The 23785-nt window shown below is 45.2% G+C and overlaps 1 protein-coding gene across 2 annotated transcripts in view; it reads right to left on the reverse strand.

Annotated features, from left to right (window-relative positions):
* Window positions 1–1754: 1754 nt before the first annotated feature.
* zcchc2 (zinc finger, CCHC domain containing 2) overlaps window positions 1755–23785 on the reverse strand; it is a 30612-nt gene continuing 8581 nt past the window's right edge. Inside the window, exons 4-14 of one of the 2 annotated variants that reach the window (XM_031559887.2) lie at window positions 18305–18376; window positions 17869–17969; window positions 16540–16634; window positions 15643–15723; window positions 14999–15077; window positions 14467–14602; window positions 10288–10358; window positions 7782–7873; window positions 6977–7114; window positions 5487–6680; window positions 1755–5126 (exon numbers count right to left, since the gene is read on the reverse strand). In XM_031559887.2, the coding sequence (XP_031415747.1) occupies window positions 5065–5126; window positions 5487–6680; window positions 6977–7114; window positions 7782–7873; window positions 10288–10358; window positions 14467–14602; window positions 14999–15077; window positions 15643–15723; window positions 16540–16634; window positions 17869–17969; window positions 18305–18376 (2121 nt within the window). In that variant the 3' untranslated portion in view covers window positions 1755–5064. Of the gene's footprint in view, window positions 5127–5320; window positions 6681–6976; window positions 7115–7781; window positions 7874–10287; window positions 10359–14466; window positions 14603–14998; window positions 15078–15642; window positions 15724–16539; window positions 16635–17868; window positions 17970–18304; window positions 18377–23785 lie in introns of those variants that run through there. The other variant, XM_031559886.2, reaches the window with a different exon arrangement.

The raw sequence follows: 23785 nt of genomic DNA on the forward strand, positions 1-23785 counted from the left end.
GTGTCTTTCACTCCTGTTGCGTTGTGATCGGTTACAAATGTGGCCCAGTTTTCTCAATTGCCATTCATACCCAGAGAGCAGTTAACAGAACAGAACAGACCAGGGGAGTTGTGGCGTGAGTGGCAGCATCCTAACCGTACATGGATCTGAGTTCGAGTTTGTAATTAAATTACAAAATAAATGTAATTGTAATCTGTTACAGTTAGTGAGAAAACTAACTGTCATTAAATTACAGTTACTAATCATTGGTGATTACAAAGGGGTTACATCTGAATATATTCTTTTTGATAAAAAAAACTTTGAAACTTACTAGTAGAATATAACACTTATTCTGTTGCTTTGCATCTTTTTGCCCTGTAGACAGGCATTTGGTAGTATGCACTAAAATGCTTGAGCAATGTTTTTTTTAATGATTCTTTTGTTTCAATTTGCACCACCTCTTATCTGCCAATCAAAAAGTAATCGAAAGTAATCAAATGTAATGTTACATTACTTTGATGAAGTAATTAAAATAGTTACATTTACTAATGTAATACAGTTACATTACTTATTATATTTTTAACAGGGTAACTAGTAATCTGTAAATTATTACATTTCAAGAGTAGCCTTTCCAACCCTGAGTATAGACACAAGAGGTAGGGAGATAGAGCGAGGCGGCCAGTTCTGCTTAAGCCAGACTTCCAAATCATGCTCTTCCATTGTGCAGTGCTCAGTGCTGCCCACGCAAGAGAAAGAGAAGTGATGGGTAAACCATGCTGAAAACAAAGCACACAGCTAAAAGAGAAGTTTAGTTCTTCTGTGAACCTCTGTCATGCGGCTGTCTCCCCTAAACCAATCCTCAAATCCTCACCATACCTCATGGACAAAAACTTTGCAGCAGACCGTAAAACGCCATGCGTGTTAGAAAGCACCTTGAGTTTCAGAATAAAGTTGTAATATCAATACAATCATTACTGTTGTTGTTATTATTCCAGGCCTTTCACTCATTTCCACTTCCAATCATGACCACTGGAGATGCCGGGGGTGGGGGCTTTGCTGATGCGTAGCGACAGCTGCAAGGGGGGCAGGGGCATTTCCGTGGTGACAGTAAGCTTGTAGCAGTCCGTTGCGTGACCATTCATAATTGTAATCACCTCTCAGTCCTCACTGGTACTGATCTGATTCACTGCATCTCTCTCTTACACACACACAGGGATGTGTTTAATTGGTGGTGGGCTTAAAGGTTCAGGTCAGTGATTGTGCTTAGCTTCTCTGCACTACCTGTGTGAGTCACCTCCAGCACACTCTGGGGTTAGGTCCCGGTCAGGCACGCAGTAGTCGCAGATTTGGCCCAGTCATTAGGCCCCTGACAGGCATGATGTTACTGCCACCTATGGGAGTTCTCACAGCCGTCACAGCCAGAAGAGACTGTTTTGGGGCTGTTGCATCCCCAGACAGCTGTAGGGTCTCTACAAATCTAGATATGGGCCGGAGCCGTGCCACACCCGCCCGTGCCACACACGCCCCGTGCCACATCCGCCCGTGCCACATCCGTCCGTGCCACACCCGCCCCGTGCCACATCTGTCCGTGCCACACCCGCCCCGTGCCACATCCGTCCGTGCCACACCGTGGCACAGCTGCTCTCTGGGTTGTGTGAAACATCTTGTGTTAGACCAGTGGTTCCCAAACCTTTCATGGCAGGCGCCATTACATTTATCACAGGGTGTTATCCAATCGCATATCCATCGTTTGACGCATATCTGTTGTGTTAATAATTAGGAAAGCTATCCCTTCCAACATGTAACTTAGGCTAAACAGCCCTGAGCATACAAAGTAGGCGATGAACTCATCACCAAATAGGTTCCTTTTAGGCTACGATGTTGAAAGAGCTCTGCCATTTTACCTGTATTTGGTGGTTTATGTTTTACCCTTAACTCACACCCCACACTTTAGGAACAGCTGTGTTAACCCCCCCTCCTCTTTTCCCTGATCTAGAAGTGTTTTGGAATGAGAGAAGAGGACTGTCCCCCCCCAGTTGTCTGGGTGAGGGAGGACAATATAGAGGGGGAGGATGGTAGCCCCGGCTCTGGAAGGGATGTTGGGTTGAGAGAGGGGAAAGAGAGGATGGAGTGGAGAAGTGCGATGAGATGAATCCTCCGCTTCTCCAGCCCCCTCCCGGCGGGGGTCCGTGAAGTCCATGCTGTGACTGGGATCCAGGCCATGCAGGGCTGCAGCTGACTCCAGCACGCAAGCTCGTGCTCTCGCGCGGTGTACACACACGTCAGCGGCACCAACTGCCGGATTACACACACGCTAGGGGGCGGGGCAAAAAAAAAAACCTCATGACCGACATGACGCCTACGCTGCTCTCCATCCACCCCTCCTTCTCTACGAGGAACACCCCACTCACTTACTCCCTCACACGCACACTGGCATGGGCTTGGCGGCTTCATCACGGCAGGCTGTTGCCCGCGGAAACAGCACTGCCATGGAGACAATAAGCACTGGAAATCCTACCAGCTGCCTGGTGTTGAATTATTCGTTGAATTATTAGTCTTCTAAAATCATGAAACTTCACAGGCACTATTCAGGCTTTCTTGCAAAAACACTCAGGTTAAACTTGAAGGTTTTTCTATGTGGGATACACTTTATCAGTTTGAATGTGAATAGGTCTTTCTACTGAAGTGAAACAAAGAACAGGCTATAAAACAAAACAGGAAAAGGTCGTGTGTACCTAAAAAAAACATCAAATGAGTTTCGGCGCTGTCCGAATATCATCACATTAGCAACATTTGGTCTAATACCTGCTGCCTAAGTGTGTGCATTGTGGGGGATCCCTGAGGCTTCACAGGTAAGAAAGTCTGGCCCTTGCCTTTCTGCAGAACTCTTTCCTCTCTTGACAGGCCTCTTATATGAAGCGGTTATTGACCGCCATCTACTGTCCATATGCTGAAATTGCAGGACAACGTTCTAATGACACTGACCTTTCAAACAAATTGTCAAGCTACTTTTTTTTAAACTTAGAAAAAATAATAATTCATGACAACATAATTTTTTTTTTTTTAAACACACACACACAGAGAGAGCTTGATGTTTTTTTCAATATTTATTGCTGATAACTCAATGGGATAGATAAATTTGCTTCAAATGCAAATTTCTCTCTAGAAATATTTCCGAACTTTCCAGTAAATATCAACGTTTAGATATGAAACAGTAAACACAAACCCAGGGTAACAATTTACCTCATTTATACGGCACAGTATCTCTCCAAAGAAATATAACAAACACCTCCAGCAGCTGCATAGGTGCAGGGCGGGTCTCTGCCTCCATCTCCCACCCACCCCCTGGTTCAGCGCAAGAGTGTCTGCGTTTTTTTGTCTTTTAAAGATTTTGTACATAAAGCAGGTCAAAATCATGATCCCTTCATCAAAACCAATATAAAATATTTTTTTTAAATTATCTGTTTGCATATATTATAAAAAAGTAAGTTTTTTTTTTCCCCTCAGGTCTGCTTTGGCAGTTTAAGCAAGGTTTCCAGAGAACAAAAGAGCTGTTTAAAAAAAAAAAAAAAAAACAAACTCAGACATTAAAATGAAAAGTATAAAGTCTGGCAATACAAACGTGTTTACGCTGCTTGGTTTAAGTGGTAATTGAACAGATATCCCACATCGTGTACGCTCGACAAACACTACACATCTTGGCCGTAGAGCATGCAGGTAAACATATGTGCTTCACAATGACTTCATTTCCTAGTAAAGTTTCCATTCAAATAAAGGTCCACCTCAATAATCCATCTAAAAACAAAGATATTTGCTTTTCCTTTCCCTGGACATGTCACAGTCCTATTGGAAGAAATGGAAGTGTGTGACATGAAAAAAAAACTTACAAATAAAGAAAAATACTTGGGACACCAAGCACTCTCCTTTTTCGAAACCTACCAGTGGTGTGTATGTAAGCACCAGAGACAAAGCACAGAGGGCCACTAGTGCACCCTCTGGTGGTCACACCACCAAATGACAGACACCTCTCCCAAGCCCTCCCAAGTCAAACGGCACAGTGGACAGATCAGTACAGATTACTCTCAGTGCACGTAAGGACCTGACATGAACATCAAGTTAGGCTGAGTGTCATTACATAGTGCTTTACACTTTATAAAAATATATATATCAAACAAAAAAAAGACAACAACCAACAAAACAAACAAGCAAAAAACAGCAGTACAACACTGTCTGAATCATGATTATGAACTTGAAACAATTCACATTACATGAAATGACAACGATCAAGCCAACAGAAATACTGTTTACATTCAGAGCTTTTCAAGGAAACATAAATACAGGCTTGCAATGTATCTACCACATAAATTAAATGGCTGCATGGTTTCTTCATGCATCATCAAATTAGAAGAAAATCCATTTGTTTTTGTTTATCTTTCTCTTTAGAACATTCACATTTTCTTGTTTTCTTATAAACACTTTTTTAAACACTGAAATCAGCTGCTCCTCAGGAGTTTGGAAATGCACAGAAAATGAGACAATTTGAAAGCAACTCCCCACCGTATAAACAATTCTAAACCTTTCCCAAATATAAGTCTCAAGTTTCAGGGTCACGTTTTACAAGACTGACTGCAAGTCTGAAGTGCAGAATCTAAATGACCCTTTTAGTGTTTAATAAAGAAACAAACAAAAATAATAATGCCACAGCCATTTACAATTAGATGTTTACTAAATAAACGAACAGTATGGTAGTGGACCATATCAAACGTAATGTAACCACATGGTAGTTCTATCAGAAACGCATACAATTAAGCCCATAAATGTATGACCCACTTTTAAATGTTTTTGTCGTCATGTAAATGTTAGGCTGCTGCGTCTGCTTTTGACCCATCGAGGCACATCTTTAAACCTGCCCTATTTCAAAATCAGAGAGACATTCTTCAGCTTTTCCATGAACAACCGCTTGAAAAAGAATCCCTTCGGCCCCCAGTTCTCAGGCGCAGTGCTTGAGTACTGCAGTGGAACTCGAGTGAAGCCACAAGGAAGTCAGAGATAGAAATTACTGTTTACTCCTTGGTCCCCTTGCTGTCAGTCAGCTTTGTCTAGCGCTTCAGAGGAGTGGGGGGCAACGTACTTAAGCCGGAATCCACCTGTAACACACACCCACATACACACGCAAATACCAGCAACAACCACCACAAATACAAACACACACATGCGTTCACACACAAACACAAACACACACACACACACACACACACACACACATCCAAACACCAAAACAAGCACACACGGACAGACACAGACACACACACAGGAGGGAGTGTCAGTACGGCTTGCTGAGAGAGACACACAGAGATAAGAGAGTGACATGAGAGCATCATCATCATCATCAGCATCATCATCATCATCATCTCATCTCCTGGCCCTGCCGTTAAAGCTAGCAGCACTGGCAGCCACTGCAGCCGCAGCTGCCGCCGCCGCAGCTACCGCTATGCCACCACCATTACCTGGATGGCCGGAGTCTGCCGCGTGCTGCTTGCACTCGTGCGCGTAGTGCCCGCTCAGGCCACAGTTGTAGCAGGACATGTTGATGCCCTTCTTCATTCCTCCTCCGGTGGTCCCGCCAGGCAGCATGGGCATGGAGGGGAACATGGGCGCGTAGAAGCGGCTGAAGGTGGCCATCTGGGGCAGGCCGTAGCCCGTCTGCGCCGCCAGCAGGTGCTCCGAGTGGGCATGCATCAGCGGGTTTGTGGGGAAGGCGGGGGGCGCGTGGGGAGCGTGAGCGTGGTGGGTGCCTGCGTGCGGGTAGAAGGACAGCGGCTGACCAGCGGGGCCGCCGGCAGCAGTGTGTCCGGTGCTGTTCTGGTGGGCCTGGGTGCCGGGCGGGTAGTTGGCACTGCAGAGCGAGGGCAGGTGCAGGAAGGGCAGCGGGGCGGCACTGAACATCTGCCGCGGGGCCAGCTGCTGCGGGGGCAGGAAGAAGCCCGTCGTCGCCTGGTGGCCGCCACCACCGCCGCCTCCAACTCCACCTCCACCTCCACCTCCACCAACCATGCCGTTACCACCGCAGCTACCTCGGCACCCGCAGGCATTGCAGCCTAGCTGGGGGTTGGCTTGAGGTTGCGCTGGCATCTGCATAGGTGTGCCCGCTGCGGTGCCCATGCCTGTGGTCAGGCCCATAGGGTTCCCGCAAGCACTACTGCTGCCGGAGCTGTGTGCGGCGCTGTGGGTGAGGACTGGGCTGGGCGTGGGCCTGGTGCTGGGGGCGTGGGTGGGCACGGCCGGGGGCACAGCTCCACCCTGGACCCTCAGCGGGAGGGACGTGTGCGGGGGGAGAGAGGTGGCGGGGTGGAGAGAGAGGGGGCTGGAGGGTACCACCGCCGTGGCATCACTGGCGTGATGGGCAAAGATGGAGAGGGCACTGACTGTAGCGACAGGAGGCTTGTCGTGCGACAGGGTGCTGGATCCCAGTGTATCTCTGGAGGTCGCCAGGATGGGCTCCAGGGTTGCGGTTGGTTTGGTGTAGAAGGGGGGTGACTGTATGCCATCGGTGGTCTCGGCCTGCTTTGAGGGGTCCTTTTCGAGGGCGGGCGGAAGCATGGGGTTCACCAGGGCCACCGCCTTTCCGTTGATGCCTTTGGCAGGGTGAGCTCTCAGGGTCCCTGTGTCCTGCAAGGAGTTGTCAGACTGGCTGCCTGTGTCTGCGAAGACGACATAAAATGACAAGCTCTTCATTCATCAGAACACAGTATAAATCAACCACTTCCTGTTCTTTAGAGATTCGACTAAACCAGAGTTCAACTTCAGAATCAATTATGTTAAAAAAATGTATAGGTCAACAACAGTAATGCGAGGAGTTCAAAAGTAAAAAATAATTTGTTGTGCAATTATGCACACACGCAGAGCCACTTACACATACACACGCGCGCACGCTTACACACACACAAACACACACACACACACACTCAGCATTAGGAGTCAAACAAGAGTCTAAGACCTCTATCATCTTCATCATCATCATCATCATCTTCATCCTCATCATCTTCACTCTGCAGACTGGTATGCTGAAGGTGCTGCGGGCTGGAGGTGGTGGAGTAGGAACTCTCAGAGGACGTCTCTCCGTACGCATCAGGGCCTGTTTAAGAGATGCACACCAAATCATAATATACACACATGTCCAAATGGGAATTGTAATGGATGTCCTATTCGTTTCCCATGTTGGCTACATGCACATGGGTCCCCAGTTTTGAACTGGGTTCTGCTCAAGGTTTCTTCCAAATAAAAACGCGTTTTCCCATGTCCCCGTCACCTGTGCTCATTTGTAAGGGCTTTGAATTACCAATGTGTATGAATTATGCTATATTGCCTTACCTTGTGTCTTATAAACTGCCTTGAGATCCTTTTATTGATAATGGGGCTACATCAGTGAATAATATTGATCTGAACTGAAAGGACTTAAACAGTCATTGCTCTGGAGGACATCAAACAGATTTGCTCACAGCCACTTCCACACTGCATTTCCCACAGATGGATGACTTGCCGTATGTAGGCTACCTATATACTGTGACCTATATTCCATCGCCCTGCATGTAGCCTACTCTAACTATAATATGTGATGAAAGAAAATATGTGACAGTGTGCATGTCCCTGCACCCAAACCAACGGTGTGTGCGCGCAGTTTGGATGTGTGGTCATATGTTACGTGTTTTAAATGTTTGCGCGTGTGTGTATGTGTGTGATTGGTGTGTGTCTGTAAACCAGCAGCGAGGGCCTCGAGAGGACCTCTGCGCAACACAGCTCACCCGTAGCCTGCCTTATCTTCTGAGCTGCAGAGGGCCTGCGGATCCCGTTGGGCACAAAGCTTTGCTCCGCCTCCCCTCGCCTCATCCGCTCCCTGGAACACAGAGGGAGGGGAGAAGACAGAGAGGGGAGAGAGAGAGAGAGAGAGAGACATCTTTAATGTTTTTTTTTTATCACAAAGCAGAGCAGTGCTGAAAAATGATTTGTCCTCCTCTGTCTTTGGGCTCAGAGTGTGGAAGAAACAGAGTGAGAGGGAGTGAGACTTATAAAGAGAGGGACAGAGAGAGAGAGAGAGAGAGAGAGAGAGACAGAAGAAGCTAGGACATTTTCTTTTGGCAGAACTTGAACATGACTTTCTGTAGTGGGAAATGCTGGGGTACAGAAGTACCAGATTTAAAAAATAATTAAAAAAAGACACATAAAGACACCAGAGCCGCAACCCACTTTCAGGAGAAATTTCAGGTAGTGGGTGGTGATGGTCCGTGTCACTGTAAAAAGGCCTCCCTCTTTTACCCATTCTCTTCCTGGTCCTTATGATGGCATCACTTTAAAAGGACATGCTTCCTCCAACACCCACTGATTTTGAACAGTCAGATTGTGAAGAGAGGCAGAAGCACAAAGTTTCGCCTCAGATCTGCCTCCATCTCGTCTGGCGCCCCGTCGACAGACAGCACAGACTCATCTGATGTCCCAGCAATCTCAGACCAGTGTGAAATAATCGCACTGGCATTTATAACAAGCATGTCGGAAGAGACATCTTTTAAAATGGGGATCTTTTAAAAATGCTCTGTAGGGAAAACACTGAAAGAGATGTAAAATGGATTTGAGCAGTTCGGGTTGCAGTGGGCCTTTATAAAGCTAATTTACAATGCTGATCAGAATGGCCTAACAGACCAGAAAAGCAACGAATGATACGCAACACTTGCAATCTATTGAATCACACAGCAGCAAAATGAAAGATGTCATTTTTAAACAGGCGGTAAAATAGAACCCGTCATTCTAAGTCTGATGTGCTCAGTGTCTGTGCTAACCTTTGACTTTCATGACCCAGCCTTGGGTCACATGCGCTGTCATTAAAGCATGTTCTTTGATGAAACATGACCTCTGAGTAACTACATTGGGGGAACTGAGGGAACATTAGGTTAGGCCATGTTATTGCTAGTCTAAAAGGACACAATGAAATGTCTCTAGTAAAGTGTGGTTGTCTCCTGAAGTGGTAAGCGGTCTCTCTCAACTCTTACCCTGCCTGTGTGTGTCCGTGTGTGTCCGTGTGTGCCGTGTGTGTTCCAGCACCATGTTTTTGATCATTTCTCAAGCTGACCTGAAATGTCAGAGCTGACCTTGCTCTACCCAGCTCTAGGCCAACCTCGGTGCTAAGCTATTTTGGACAGTGTGGTGTAAAATCTCGGGACATACGTCTCCCCTTCCCACACCGGGGGCCTTCGCCTCGAGCTCCCTGCAGTGTGAAAGCAGAGGTTTGCCATGTAGATTCTGGAGGCTGGATAGCACATTAACCTCATAATGACAGCGTTTTGAAAAAAATGAATCTCCCATGATCGATTTGCGAAATCCAATTTGTGAAATCCAATTAACGCTGCACATTAGGACTATTTAAAAATATGATCTATTTCATTTCCTTTGGCATTTTATGCTTGTCTTCTTCCCTCTGTCTCACATGAATGAGAATGAACTCTGCGTGTCTTCCAGCCCCTAAAATGCAAATATTCTCAAGGTCACACTAAGCACATGAAACTTCGCCAAAAAAAGTGTCCACTGATGATATTTCAGATTGTATGCAGAGGTAGATATTAAATTGCATCAGTCATTGGGGCCATGACTACGCAAATTCTTTCATAGTTTTGTTCTTCCAACTATTACACACTCTACACTGATCCTTTTGCTTGCAGCCAGTTTCTAAAATAAACTTTGACTTGATTAAATCTGTACACCTTATTGACCCTCGTTGCAGTGCTATATATTTTTCGCCTTGTGTGGAATTGGAACAAACTAATGTTTGGCAGCTTCAATTACATTTTAATGAATAGGATGGTGTATACGGAAATGTAACGTGTATCATGCCATTCGTTGAAGGGGAAATAAACAGAGAAACATGCTTATGTTGTCTGGGAGCCGGGCTTTACCTGTCCTTGAAGCTCATAAAGGTAGTGAATTACCATGAGACATTTTACTAGACCAATGGCTGTAGGAAACAGTCTGTTGACTGAAGTTGTAAGGGCATTAACCAGAGGTATTCATTTTCTGACCAACTTCACTCTCAACCTGCATTTGCTTTGTGGTAGACATCAATTTATTTGTTTACCTCAAAGAAAACTGTGGCAGTGGCAAACTGCACCTAACTCAATCCTAGACAATAAGAGAGACCCGGCAGCTGTGTTTCTGTGTTTCACATTCACATAGTTTATAGTGTTCACTCATTTCCCTGGGGTGAGTCGATGGGCAGAGGTCCATCTCCTGAGGGTGTGTCTGTCCCTACTACTCTCTGCGTACCTGTCGGCTCCTGAGGCTCTCGCTTTAGGCTTTTTCCCCGCCGCGCAGCTCCGCTTCTCACCAACACAGCACTGCAGAGAAAGAGAGCGAGAGCAGAGTTAGAGTGCAGTCAGAATCACAATGACATTTACCTAAAAATGAGACAAAACAGAAAAACGTGATGTGGACACCAAACATTACTGATCAAGTTCTTGGACATTCACGTGGATTATGAAAGGGGAAACTGAGGAAAAACTGAGGGCCAACTGCCACAACCAGGATTTTAAACTTAAATCTAAAAAAAAATAAAAATCGGACTGTAAGCTAATGTTGTAGCGAACTAACTTCTTCAAATCTTAAAAAGTTGCTACTCCAATGAGAGGCAGACGACCGAATGCGATGAACTGAGGTTTTTTCAATCTTGCAGACTTCCAGCCAATTTTAGTGGTGGTCCATGGAGCATCTCTGCCAAAAATCAGTGCACAATACTACAATTTCTGTCACTATGCTTTTCCAATCGAAAACGAATCACTCATCAAAGTTGAGCCAATCAGAATATTCTGCTCACTTATTGCCGAAAAACATTTCTAAGACAATGATGACTAGTGGGAGCCGGTGTGTGTCCTTGTCTATGCTTCACAGACCCTGTTTACAAGTTTTTGGGAGGTTTCGCCTGTCCTTGTCTGCATCTCTTATCCAGAGACCCCTCCATGAATGCTTGGCTGTCCTCAACAGCCTGCACCTGGCAGACAGCAGAATGCAGCAGAATACAGAGAAGTGGAGTTTCCCAGTAACTTTAAAACCTCTAAAGGCAAGAAAAAACACAAAGAGCATGTCCTACGAAATAATCCAAAGGTCCTCTTTACACAAAAAAATCTGATATTTCACAGCAATTGCCTATCTGAGTGGAAATCTGTCATCTCTGAGCAAAGACCATACCATCCAGGATATTCAGGAGGAGAACAAAATCCTCAGAGCCCAGATGGCAAAGTTAAAAGGGACAAAAGCCTCTCAACACAAATAACTCAGATGAAGGAGCAACTGGAGGACTTCAACAATTGACATAGAAAGACAGAAACACACAGCTACAAACACACAGGCATACACAGAGGTGCAGCTCCCTCTGCAGGGCACCTCAAACACACACCTAAACTCACAGCCACATTTATATTACAAACAAACACCTAAACTCACAGCCACATTTAGATTACAAACAAACACCTCAACTCACAGCCACATTTAGATTACAAACAAACACCTAAACTCACAGCCACATTTAGATTACAAACAAACACCTCAACTCACAGCCACATTTAGATTACAAACAAACACCTCAACTCACAGCCACATTTAGATTACAAACAAACACCTAAACTCACAGCCACATTTAGATTAAAAACACACACCTAAACTCACAGCCACATTCAGATAAACAAACACCTAAACTCACAGACACATACAGATAAACAAAACACAGCATGCAGGCTTTACCACTGCCAATACACACACACACACACACACACACACACACACACACACACACACACACACACACAAAGACACACACTACTGACACACAATCAACAATTGAATCCTCCCTTCACTCCCCCACACTCACAGAAAACACTCCCTGCTCCACAGAATATGGCAGCACCAACCCCACAGGTGGTGCTGCTTCTTCTGGACTTGAATGGGAGGTTCCTGATCCCTGAGAAACTTTTCAGGACAACATTTAACAGCCAAACGCCGCAGCGCAACACCAACCAGGCAATTTGCCTTCATCAGAACACCCTCAGAAGATCCAACTGTATCATTGCCCATACTGGGACAAATGAGCTCCCTTCCTAGCATCGCAGGACCGTGGATGCAATGGCAGAGGGTGGTGGAGAGGGCTAGCATGGAGTTCCCAGAATCCCGCACTGTAATATCTACTCTCATTCCGCTTACATACATCCCTCCTCACATCATCCATGACATCAATGCAGAGTGAACCAGAAGCTGCTCTGCCCTGCCAAACTATTACGAAATTGTAGTGCCCTCAATCAAATGATGAAAAACACGCCGTGGCAGAGACTCAGGTGGTAGCTTGGTGTGGTGCAAAAATGAATTGGCTGAACACATTTCAGCTGTTTAAAATGGAAAAATCGGATGAAACTGCAAGATACCACTGGCATTTCTGTGCTGCTAACATTCCCCCAACAGAATCAGACTATTATGATGAAGATTGTTTCAACAGTCTCTAGACAGAAATAAGCCATTTTTCCCAGGCCCATAGAAAGGTGCTGTTGATTGGAGACATTAATGCAGGGGCTGAGCCTGACTGACTGATTCACAGGGCAGTGTACACACGTGCTTAGCCACTCACCTTTACACCTCGCACCAACCACCATAACACAAAACAACCAAGACTGTGTGGTCACTACCAGTGGTAAAGAGTTAGTGCTCGTCTGTCGAGCCTTAGGTCTGTAGAGGGAGGATCAGTGGGGACACTTTAGGGAGTTTACATATCTCTCAGCTCTGGGTAATAGTGTAGGGGGATTGTGCAGTCACTGACACGGACCTCTCCTACTTCAGTCCATCCACTGTCAGGCAGCAAACTCCTTTCTTAGTCCATAACCAATTCAATATATTTCTAGAAATGATTAACCAACCCTGTAACACGCATATGAAGCCCAGAAAGCTGTACAAGCTCAAACCGACGTACATTTACACAAGCCCTAAACTAACCTGAATTAGCTAATCAAACAACTAACTTTAGTTATAAATTATTCCTTAATGACAAAAATTGAATCAACATGACAGTTTATCTGCTGCACCTGATTTTTGACAAGGCAGCACAAAAGGCTGGCATAACCAAAAACAACAGAGAAACAGCCAAAAAAACAAATATATGGGAAATGGTTTGAGAATGTAAAAATATCAGGAAAAAGCTAACGCAACTGTCAAACCAAAAACAGCACCACCCCCAAAACAGATTTAAGAATGCAATACTGTAAAACCCTCAAAAACTACAAACAATCAAAAAGGAACTACATGAAGTACCCATACAAAATGGAAAAACTTGGATTGAGCATTTGTGAAAACAGTCAACAGAAAACCTACACAATTATGAAACTGTATTCAAACAAACAGAGCTCTTCACACAGAGACATGGAGTGAGACAGGGCTGCAGCCTGAGTCCAATACTATTCAACATCTAGCCTACATTAATGAGTTATCTGTGTCCAATACTATTCAACATCTAGCCTACACTAATGAGTTATCTGAGTCCAACACTATTCAACATCTAGCCTACATTAATGAGTTATCTGACACTTGGAACAATGTGCAGCTCCTGGACTCACCCTTAGAGACAGGGGTCAAATTCCATTACTGCATCAGGAAGTTTCAGCACAACAGTGAATGCCCTCAAAGACAAAGCCAGAAGAGCACTCTACTCTATGCTATAACATCTCATTTTTACAATATAAATAAACCAATCACAATCTGGTGCAAACTATTTGACGGCCTAATGCAGCCTATTGCACTATATGGAAGTGAGGTCTGGGGTTCACTCACTACACTCACTCACTACACTACACGGGTATCCAACAGAGCCCTACATACCGAATTCTGTCGATCTAAACTGAAAGTTCAAACAAAAAACAGCCAACAACGCATGAAGGGCAGAATCAGCCAAACCACATTTAAAACCAACCACCCAAAGTCCTTGACAAAAATGACTATGAAAATGAAGAAAATGGCTATCCTCTCAGGAGAGGGACCTTCAGCTGCTACGTGTATTTTATGTAGGTTTATGTCTATGCAAGTCTACCCGTAGACATTTAGATTTCTTGTATTTCTTTCATTTGTTTGCCAAAGAAGTCATACAAAGGAAGAGAGAATGAGAGAGAGAGAGAGAGAGAGAGAGAGAGAGAGGAATGTGTGTCAAAGAATACACAATGTTGACTACATAAATTTAAAAGGATTTAATAATTTTCTTTTCTTTTCAGATCAGTAAACTCAAGAGTGAACCAGATTAAATGGGGGGAAAAACACACACAGATTACTTACCTTTACGATAAGTTATATAAAACACAATGTGTTATAATTGAAATGAATATATGTGCCATATATTTGCATATGTGTGTTATCGTGTGTTTTGTACCAGAGTGTAGCTGTCTCAGGGGTAGACAGTAGCTGCCCCCTGCCCTGGCTCACCTGCTCCGAGTGGGCCGCACAGGCTCCAAGGCCCGGCGTGCGAGAGGGGCTGTGGCACCCCCACTCCACCTCTCCATTGTGTGCGGAGCGGCCTCTCCTCCTGCTTTCCCTCGGGTGGCTCCTGCAGCACTGCCACCTACAGGTGAGGAGGGAGATAGCTGTGAAACTGGCTTTTAAAAATCCTGGAACTCTTATCCGGCCATAAGAGTTCCAGGATTTTAAAATATGCCACACATGAATATTTATCAATACATTTATACACCTATCTACATGTAAACGTATTGGAATATGTCCTTCTTGTCATTACTAATAACTATTAATTATATAGCAGACATGCTTCTGTCAAGATATCTACTGACACCCTTAACAGGACTGAAAGTATCATCTAGTAAACTATGTAATTATGCAGCCACTTATATGAAGATGCTATTTTTAGCCATTTAAATACCAACCACCAGCTGCATGTTCCTACCATCTTTCCTGTGAAACACTGTTCTGTACTGAGCTGTATAGTGATGGAAGGTGCCCTTACCCACGGCCAGCACCTTTGCTGCTGCGTTTCATCCAAGCGCCGGCTCGGCCAGATGGCTCTAGATCCAGATCTGAGAGAGCTGAGAGAGACCAGGAGGAAATGCCAAGGCAGGAAGAAAGGGACAGAAAACCAAGGAGGGGAGGGGGGAATAAGATAAATGTAACGGTGGCTCACAGGAAAAGATAAACCATGCCCTCTACAAAACTCCTCATTACTATGGATAATTTCCTGCAGCCATTGTTATTGTTACACAGTACATTTCAAGTGCAAGTGATGTTTCAGTCCTTCTTCATATTGAAAGGTCCTTATTACACTGCACTTACATAAGAAATAAATAATGGTATGTACTTCTAATTCCTCATGTTGGTAATCCTGATCTTTTGTACCTAATAATAACCATATCCTGGCTATGTTGTAACAACATGTACTAATATCAAAAGTATATAAAAAAAGTATAGTATTGTATAAAGTGGGTCTAGGGTTTCTGCTGCGGCTCTTTGGGATCCAGAGTGCCTCTCAAGGACAGGCCACACTACAGCTGCCTGACACAAACACCACACTCCCACACCTACCCAAGCTGTGGACATTGCTAACACACACACAGACAGACATAGACACAGTGGAGCTTGAAAACTAACACACACCTTCCTCCAGACTGGAGGTCTCGGAGCAGTCGTTGCAGTGCCCAGTTGACTGGCATGGCTTGCCTGCTGGCGTGGAGCTACCTGCAGAGGGTGGCAGATGGTGGGACATTAGGCATGTGCCAGAAACACACTCCACACACACACACTCCCCACCCACACACACACACACACACACACACACACACACTCACACTCACACAGGCATGCAGACAGGCTGCACACAGTACCCAGAATCCCATTAGACCATAATCAGTAGCCCAATGCTGACCCGTATACAGCACCTCAATAATGACTGTAACCTAAGCACAGGGTGAAAGAAACTAAATGCCTTTTGGGTTCTGACTTACGACATGTCTGCTTATGCATACAGGTGCAACCTTGATATCACCACACTGAAAATGGGTCAAGATTATCTTCAAACAGGGTCCAATGAAGACACCCCTGTTGTTGATACAACCCTTTAGTATGTCATCATCACTGTTCAGCAAGAGATTGGTTTCATCTAGGCATCATTAAGAAAATACAAAAATACAGAACTGAAGGTGATCTCACATCTCAGGAAAACATTTCTTAAATGCCTGGTGTCCTTTTAAACCACCAGTGCTCTTTTATATGACAACTATATGGCTGAAAGGCAGTGTAACTATTCCCACTTTATGCAAATTTTTCATAAAGTTTACTACAATATTTCCTGAAAGCTATATAAGCTTTTAGAAAATGCCCTGCATGTGTAATGTATGCATACTTCAGTTCAGATGAACTCTGAAATCTTCCTTCAAACACTGCTGAACAGCCTTCATCTATGAGGACTGCTGGTAGACTGAGGGGAAGGGGGGAGTGTGTGTGTGTGTGTGTGTGTGTGTGTGTGTGTTGGGGGTGATTATGGCCGACACTCACAGTGGCTGCAGTGCGAAAGAGACGAGTCGGAGAGGAAGAACGAGCAGACAGCCCACATCTGACGGAAGTCCAGCGGCAGGGAGAGAAACTTCTCTCTGAGAGGGAGAGAGAGGGATATACCAGAGAGAGGGAGAGACAGAGAGAGGAAGGGAGGGGGGAGAGATACAAAGAAAGATAAAAGGGGAAATGAGTTCAGAAAGAGAAAAGGCATCATAGAGAAAAGAGGGAAGAAGGGAAAGATACAGAGGGAAAGGAGGGAGAGAAAGAGAGAGAGAAAAAATGTTTGACATTTCAAAACCCTTTATTGAACCATCACATGAATCAAGGACTTCTAAAAAGCCCTGCCCCAACTCCACCCACACCCTAGTAAAGGAGCACCAAGTACATAAACACATATCACCAGGCACCACACACTACCGTTACTATTCATTGAGCGCAGACCTTCGTCTACACACCATTTGCGTAAAGAGTCCAACATCATCAGTGACTTGGAAAACAGCATATTAAACTCTAATTCTCCATTCAACTAAGACATATCGACCCAATTCACAATCTGCTCCTCCTCCTCATCCTCATCCTTCCTCTACTGCTCTTCCTGATGAATAGCATAACTTGCCCTATCAAAAACTTTAAACATGTGCACAGCTCCTTCTTTTGTTGGGAGTACTTGACTCAAAGATAAACATTGTCTTTGAGAGAGAGAGAGAGAGAGAGAGAGAGACAGATAGATAGAGAGAGAGAGAGAGAGGAGAGAGAGAGAGGGAGAGAGAGAGAGGGAGGGAGAGAGAGAGGATTAAGATGTTAGCAGAATATCAGCCCATTCAGCAGCTCTCTGACAGTGGGGAGTCACATAGAGGCCGCTTTGTCTTTGTGTTTCTGGGGAGGGCCTGGCGAGGAGGCGGCAACTTTACAAACCGCCGACACAGGAAGCAGAATCCCCTCTGGTCCTCACATCAGCGGGCCTGACCTAAATATCATGGCTCGCAGTTGGCCTTTAAAAGGAAACTTTCCATTCCACATATCCTAAATAGATTTGCAGCCATTAGAGACAAGCTCAGTGGATTTGGCAGGGCTGCTCTTTTAAATGACCATCCTATGGCAGAACACACGGCTGATAAGCAGGAAGCGTGGCTAATGGCTGCAGCAACGTCCACTAACGCACCGTGTCGGTGCGACTGCTACTGCTGGGGAACACAGCCAAGCGGCCTGGTAAAAGCAGCAGCGGGAGAGGAGAGAGGGAGGGTGCAGGTTACGTCAGGTGAGGGAGAGACAGTAGGAGGAGACCATAGAGAGATGAATAGAGACAGGGAAGACAGTGTCCTCACTCACTTGAGCATCCTCTCCAGGTCCCTGGGGTCGTGTTGGCATCTCTGGGTCAGAAGCCTCAGAAGGCCCTTCTCACAGGTCTCAGAGCAGTGCCTCTTAGGCAGCTAAGAGAGAGAGAGAGAGAGATAAAGAGAGAGAGGGAGGGAGGGAGGAAGAGAAAGGGGGGTGGGGAAGCCTCTAGTTATTTACTTCAAATAGGCAACACAGCAAAAGCATCTCACTGATTATAAATCACAGTTATGCCTCATAGAGGGAGCACTGGAGGGATTTCTTCATTCGTTTATTGCCCTTAGTTCACAATAATGCATCAAAATAAAATTCCTCTTAGACAGTTTTTTTCCCCAGGCTGCAAGTAACACATTCTTCAAGTGCTTCTTCGGGGAGTGTGTGTGTGTGTGTGTGTGTGTGTGTGTTTGTGTGTGTGTGTGTGTGTGTGTACCTTTAAAAGGAAATTCTCCAGCTCCAGGTGGGATTTGGTCACATTGCTGGATGACTGATCTGAGCAGAGTACCTAAAGCGTGGGAGAGAAGAGAGAAGAGGGAGATGCACAGATCAGACCTGATCTTTCACCAAACACCTTACAGCTCCTGCTGCTGCCTCCTCCTCCTCCTCCTCCGGAAAGTTTTGTATTTTAATGAAATCTTCCAGGAGAGGATTTCTAGCCTGTGAGTCACCCCAGGGAGAACTACACCTTGTTTCTTCTGCTAACCTTTTTAAGCACGTTCCTTAAGCCTTTCCATTTTCTGCGTGCAAAATTCCACCTTTCAGTCTGAGACTATGACCTAATGCGGTTTCAAAGAGTGCGGATGATTCAGATCTCTGGTGATGCCCTAAGTCTAAGACATGTTTCTCAGGCTGGTTTGCTGTGATTGGCTTAAGCCTCATGGAGCACACACACCCACTGGTCCGCTGACATCACACACGTTGTGCATGCCCAGAATGTTTCAGCAGCCTGGCTGCGGCCAAACTAGGTCATTACAATATTTGTCCAGAACATTTTTGAATTCCTAAAGCCCAAACACACTTTCGGAAACAATGTTCTTTGACATGTTATCGCAACACCATGAACCTTACGAGCAGGACATAATACCCAATGTCTTGATAGGGGAGGAAAATGGCCTCAAGGGCTATATTTTTTCCTGACTATTCGATGTTTAGGGGTCCAAGCAGAAAGGTTCTGGATCCCTAATGATGTTATTATTTCTTCTTCTTCTTCTCCCAGGAAATGTGAAGGGCAGCATAAACCACACATGCACTAAATCTTGACCATAGATTCCAAATCAGTGCATCTCTAGCAAGTCAAATTACACATTTTTGATTATAGGGGGCACTATAACAAGCACATTTACGTTTTTGCTTATATCTTGGGTTGGGTTGGGTTGGGCTGGGTATGGGTTTGAAAAAAAAAAATGTTTTCCCTCCGATTCCTTGAAAGCACTCAGATCCAGGCACCCATTCCCGCCAATTACCGCCTGCCCAATTTTCCCACCATTATAAGAAAATCAAATATGAAAGTAAAGCAACCACCTCCAAGGCCTTTCATCCGATTTTCACAAAATTTGGTATACGGTACATATCACAGACAGTGCTGACAAAAAGGGATTTTGATCCGTCAATCTGTTTCCAAGTTACTCGTCAATCAAATTGTATAGGCGTGGCCTGTAATGATTCTACAGCTAATATGTTCTGATGCAGCGGTCCAAACTTCAAGGGACACTTCAGGATTTTTCAACTTGGGCCCTATCTTTTTGTGTCCAAAATTTTACTAGGGACAATTAACGATCAAATTTGGTCCAGTATTGAGTTACAACGCTAAAACCGCAAAACAGCTTTACAATGGAATCCTATGAGGCAAGCCAGCATGTCAAAGTAAACTGACAGGCTTGTAAATTATATTATAAAAGGTCTGACAACATGGAAAAGATCCCTACAGACAACAAAACAACAAAACCAACTAAATTGGTGTTGGACTCCAATTATTCAGTATTGTAATGACATCTTATCATGAGTTCCTGGAGTACGGGTCCGACTACAGTAGAAAAATGAAAATAAATAACCTATTTAATATCCCAAATTTTCATTTGTCAATGCTGAAAATGAAACTTTGGATATTTGAACTCAACTTTCTGTGATTAGAAAATTGAACTGATAAGCGTTACATGGAGGCAACCAGGGAGGCGTGAACTGAACTGTAACAAGGAGTTATATATATTTATATTATGTTTATAAAATAATATAAAAATATGATACCCAACATTTTTGCCTCATACCTCTGTGAGAGTGAGCCTTTGTGACAACTGCTTGGCTAATGATGGGACTGTATTAGATCATAATTTTTATTTTATATCCAACATATAGAATGTATATCTAATGACTGCCGAGCCTTCACTCTCCTTGACTCGCCTTCTGCCATGATGGCCCAAGAGAACAGCCCTGCTCCTTGTGATCACCGTTTCAAAACTAAAACCATGTACCAGTAAAAGCAGCAGCAGCCAGCTCGATCAGCTTGGGATGTGATTAAAACCAAGCAGGGGTCTAAATCAGGATTATTGTCATTATTGTTGTTAAAGCTCATCGACAATGCCATCAACAGTGTCACATTGTCCCAGGACAGAAGGCAGCATACAGTGGTGCCTGAGTGGAAGCAGTAAAACCAGATGCCAGCTAGGTTCACTTAATGGCAGTGCAGGGTAACTTAAAGCTGCTGCAAGCAATGCTTCTTTTAGGGCGGGGGCACTCAATCCTGCCATCCCCATCCACTCTGCATGACTCCCCTCTTACCCTGCTTACCTGAATGAGCTGAGCTCATCAGTAGCATCCTAAATTAAAGTTGGGACATACATAATTACACTGATGCCCATTAGGACAGCAGGGAGCAGGGAGAGCACTTTCAGTGCAAAGAGGCCTGAGAGGAGGTGGACTGAGGAACACTTTTAGAGCAACTAAACTATCGGTCATCTACACAGTGACTGCCATCACTGACAGACATACTTCATCTGAAAAATAAGTCATCTCCAGGCCTCTCCTAGTCATGATTCCTAGTCAAGGTATAACCATTCAGGGCACATTGAATCTTTCCTCTTGTTCCAGCTGTGACCTGGGCAAATCAATATTGGCCAGTAACTTGTTTAATTTCCATTTTCAAAGATAATATACTGTATCTGCCAGCATCAGTTGTCAGTTCCTCTGATGATTTCTAGCCTGAACATAACACTCAAAGTGACCTGTAATGTGCGACTGTGGCGATTTTTCTCTCTGATGTGGTAATCATGAATCATGTTAGGGGGGGAGAGAGAGAGAGAGTGTGTAGTCTGCGGTGAACCACAAGTAAAGACGCTGTGGTTTCATCTTCTGAAGCCTCCATGCCAGAAGGTAGAGTAAGCGAGAGAAAGACACTAGGAGCCAGGAGCCAGACAGACAGGCAGACACACAAACAGACAGTCAGACAGACAGACAGACAGACAGAAACAGACAGCACATCCAGGCACTGACCGCTGAGTTTGCAGTCAACCAGCATCTCCGATGTGCTCCAGTGCCCCACTCATAAGAGGCCTCTGGCCGCCAGCCATGGTGAGTGTCGATAAGAGGATCCTTTCCTTAATTACGCCCATTTCTCTTTTTTGTCCCTCTACCCCCTTCTCCCCAGACGAGACAGAGGGTGTTGAAATGTTTAGCTGTTGCTCTAAACTTTTTCTCTCAACACCAGGGGCGGGTTCCAGCGACGGATAAACATTTCAAGGCTTAATATGGGTTTGCTGGCTGGCTAGATTTTGTCTGCTTGGGGGAGGGGGAGGTATCAGCCCCCTAGGTCACCCTGAATACCTGATGCCTTACGGGATCCAACTCCAGCAACACACCACACAGGAGGCCCTCAATTGTAGAGTGACCATGGGAAAAGGACATGGTGGGTGAGTGAGTGGATGGGACGTATTTTTGCAGTGTTTGACTGCAGTGGGATGCATGGACATTCCTGTAACATTTTAAACTCATACAGCCACAGCTCTTAGATCCAACCAGGAGAAAGATATCCACAGGGATAGTAAAAGGATAATGATCACTTCCTGTCTTTTGTGAACGCACACAAGGAAGGAGGGGGAGCGAGAGAGAGAGTGAGAGGGGGGTCCTTCTTTTTAAAGGATTAGCTCATGCCTATCCTGAGGGACAGGAGTAGAGGAATTGGCCCCTAATCACCATCTCACTCGCCACCAGGTCATTGAAACATCACAAAAGCCATAAACCACTCTCAGTCTCTCTTACACACACACACACACACACACACACACACACACAATCTCCTTCATACCCACCAACATACCGTCTCTCTTTAACACGCTCACAAACAGTCTCTCTCTCAGTCACTCTCACTCACACACACACACACACACACACACACACACACACACACACACACACACACACACACACACACACACACACACACACACACACACACACACACACACACACACACACACACACACACACACACACACACACACACACACACACAATCCTGGTGAGAACCTGTGGCACACACACAGAGTTGCACACTCTTCGAGGTTTTCACATTAATAGCCGAATACATTCAGTTTCCCCTCGCAGTGCCCTGTCACTCATCACTGCGTATGTGTCCCAGGATCAGCAGGCCTGTCTTAGCTCACAACATGGAGCCCTGCGTTATTATGCGAAATCAGAGCTGTGTTTACCCTAACTAGCCACAGACAGTTAAACGTGTAATGGATGTCTATCAACACTGAGCACCCCCCCCCCCCCCATACCTAAATACCATTGGCAGACACACACACACACACACACACACACACACACACAAAGGCAGAACGGACTGCAGCAAACAGGCCATCCTCATTCCGCTCTGACTCCATCTTTAACTGTGAAACGGAAGCCATATGAGCCGTGCAGAAACAAGCTGGGTTCACGGCACGCGGCTGGGGATTTCTATCAGGCAGATATGGCGGCAGGCTTTATACACCCCTTAGGTTAGAGTTGCTAAGCACTGCTAAGTTAAAGCACGCAAGTGTGTGTGACGACAGACTGTGCTTGGCACCAATTAACACACAACCAGATATGGTGCTGCTGCTGCTGCTGCTGCTGCTGCTGCTGCTGCTGCTGCTGCTGCTATTGCTGCCCACCGGCCCAGCCAAGCTGTTAAAGTAAAGATGATGACGATGATGATGATGGATGCTCTGGCAACAGTTACCAGGAAACAGATGGAATAGGCTACCGTACCCCTCCGTTCATCCTCCATGCTAACAGCTGTTCGGGGGTTGTGTATGTGTGTGTGAGTATGTATGTATGTATGTATGTATGTGTGTTGGTGTGTGTGTGTTTGCATCCACCTGAATGACTGTCACATCAGCTTACTACACCCTCTTCACCAATCATCAGATGCAGGCAGGCAGGAAGGCAGGATGATAATCCAGCCTGGATTAAACTCATTTGTGAAGGGGATAAAACACGCATGACCACGCTGAATTTCATTTCCTGATTTGATCTACTTTTCCCTCCTATTTACCCTATTCCCCAAACACTACCCTGAGTCTGCCATCACATGTATCAGCATCAATCCCTGAGAGCAAGTGCTAGTCCACACTTCAACAGACAAACAGGATTTTAGCAAACTCCTTTTAAAGCTAATGGTTAGTAGTACATTAGCTAGCTAACTGGACAGATCTCACTATTTATGAGGCTTCCCACCGATCAAAGACTCGATCAGGTCACGAAGGACAGGTGGTTCCTGCCTGTCCTCGTTTTTTTAAAAGCTTAAAGCCAAATGAGTCTGCCACAGGATGACAGGATCGTTTCTTCGTGTCTGTGTGACAACGGAACAATACTGAGCTTAAGATAAATTTGAGTGCAGCTCTTATTGAATGCTAGAAGGATGTAATGCAGGGATCCAGAC

Source organism: Clupea harengus, chromosome 22 (assembly GCF_900700415.2).
Source record: "Clupea harengus chromosome 22, Ch_v2.0.2, whole genome shotgun sequence".
NCBI classification, from domain to species: Eukaryota; Metazoa; Chordata; class Actinopteri; order Clupeiformes; family Clupeidae; genus Clupea; species Clupea harengus.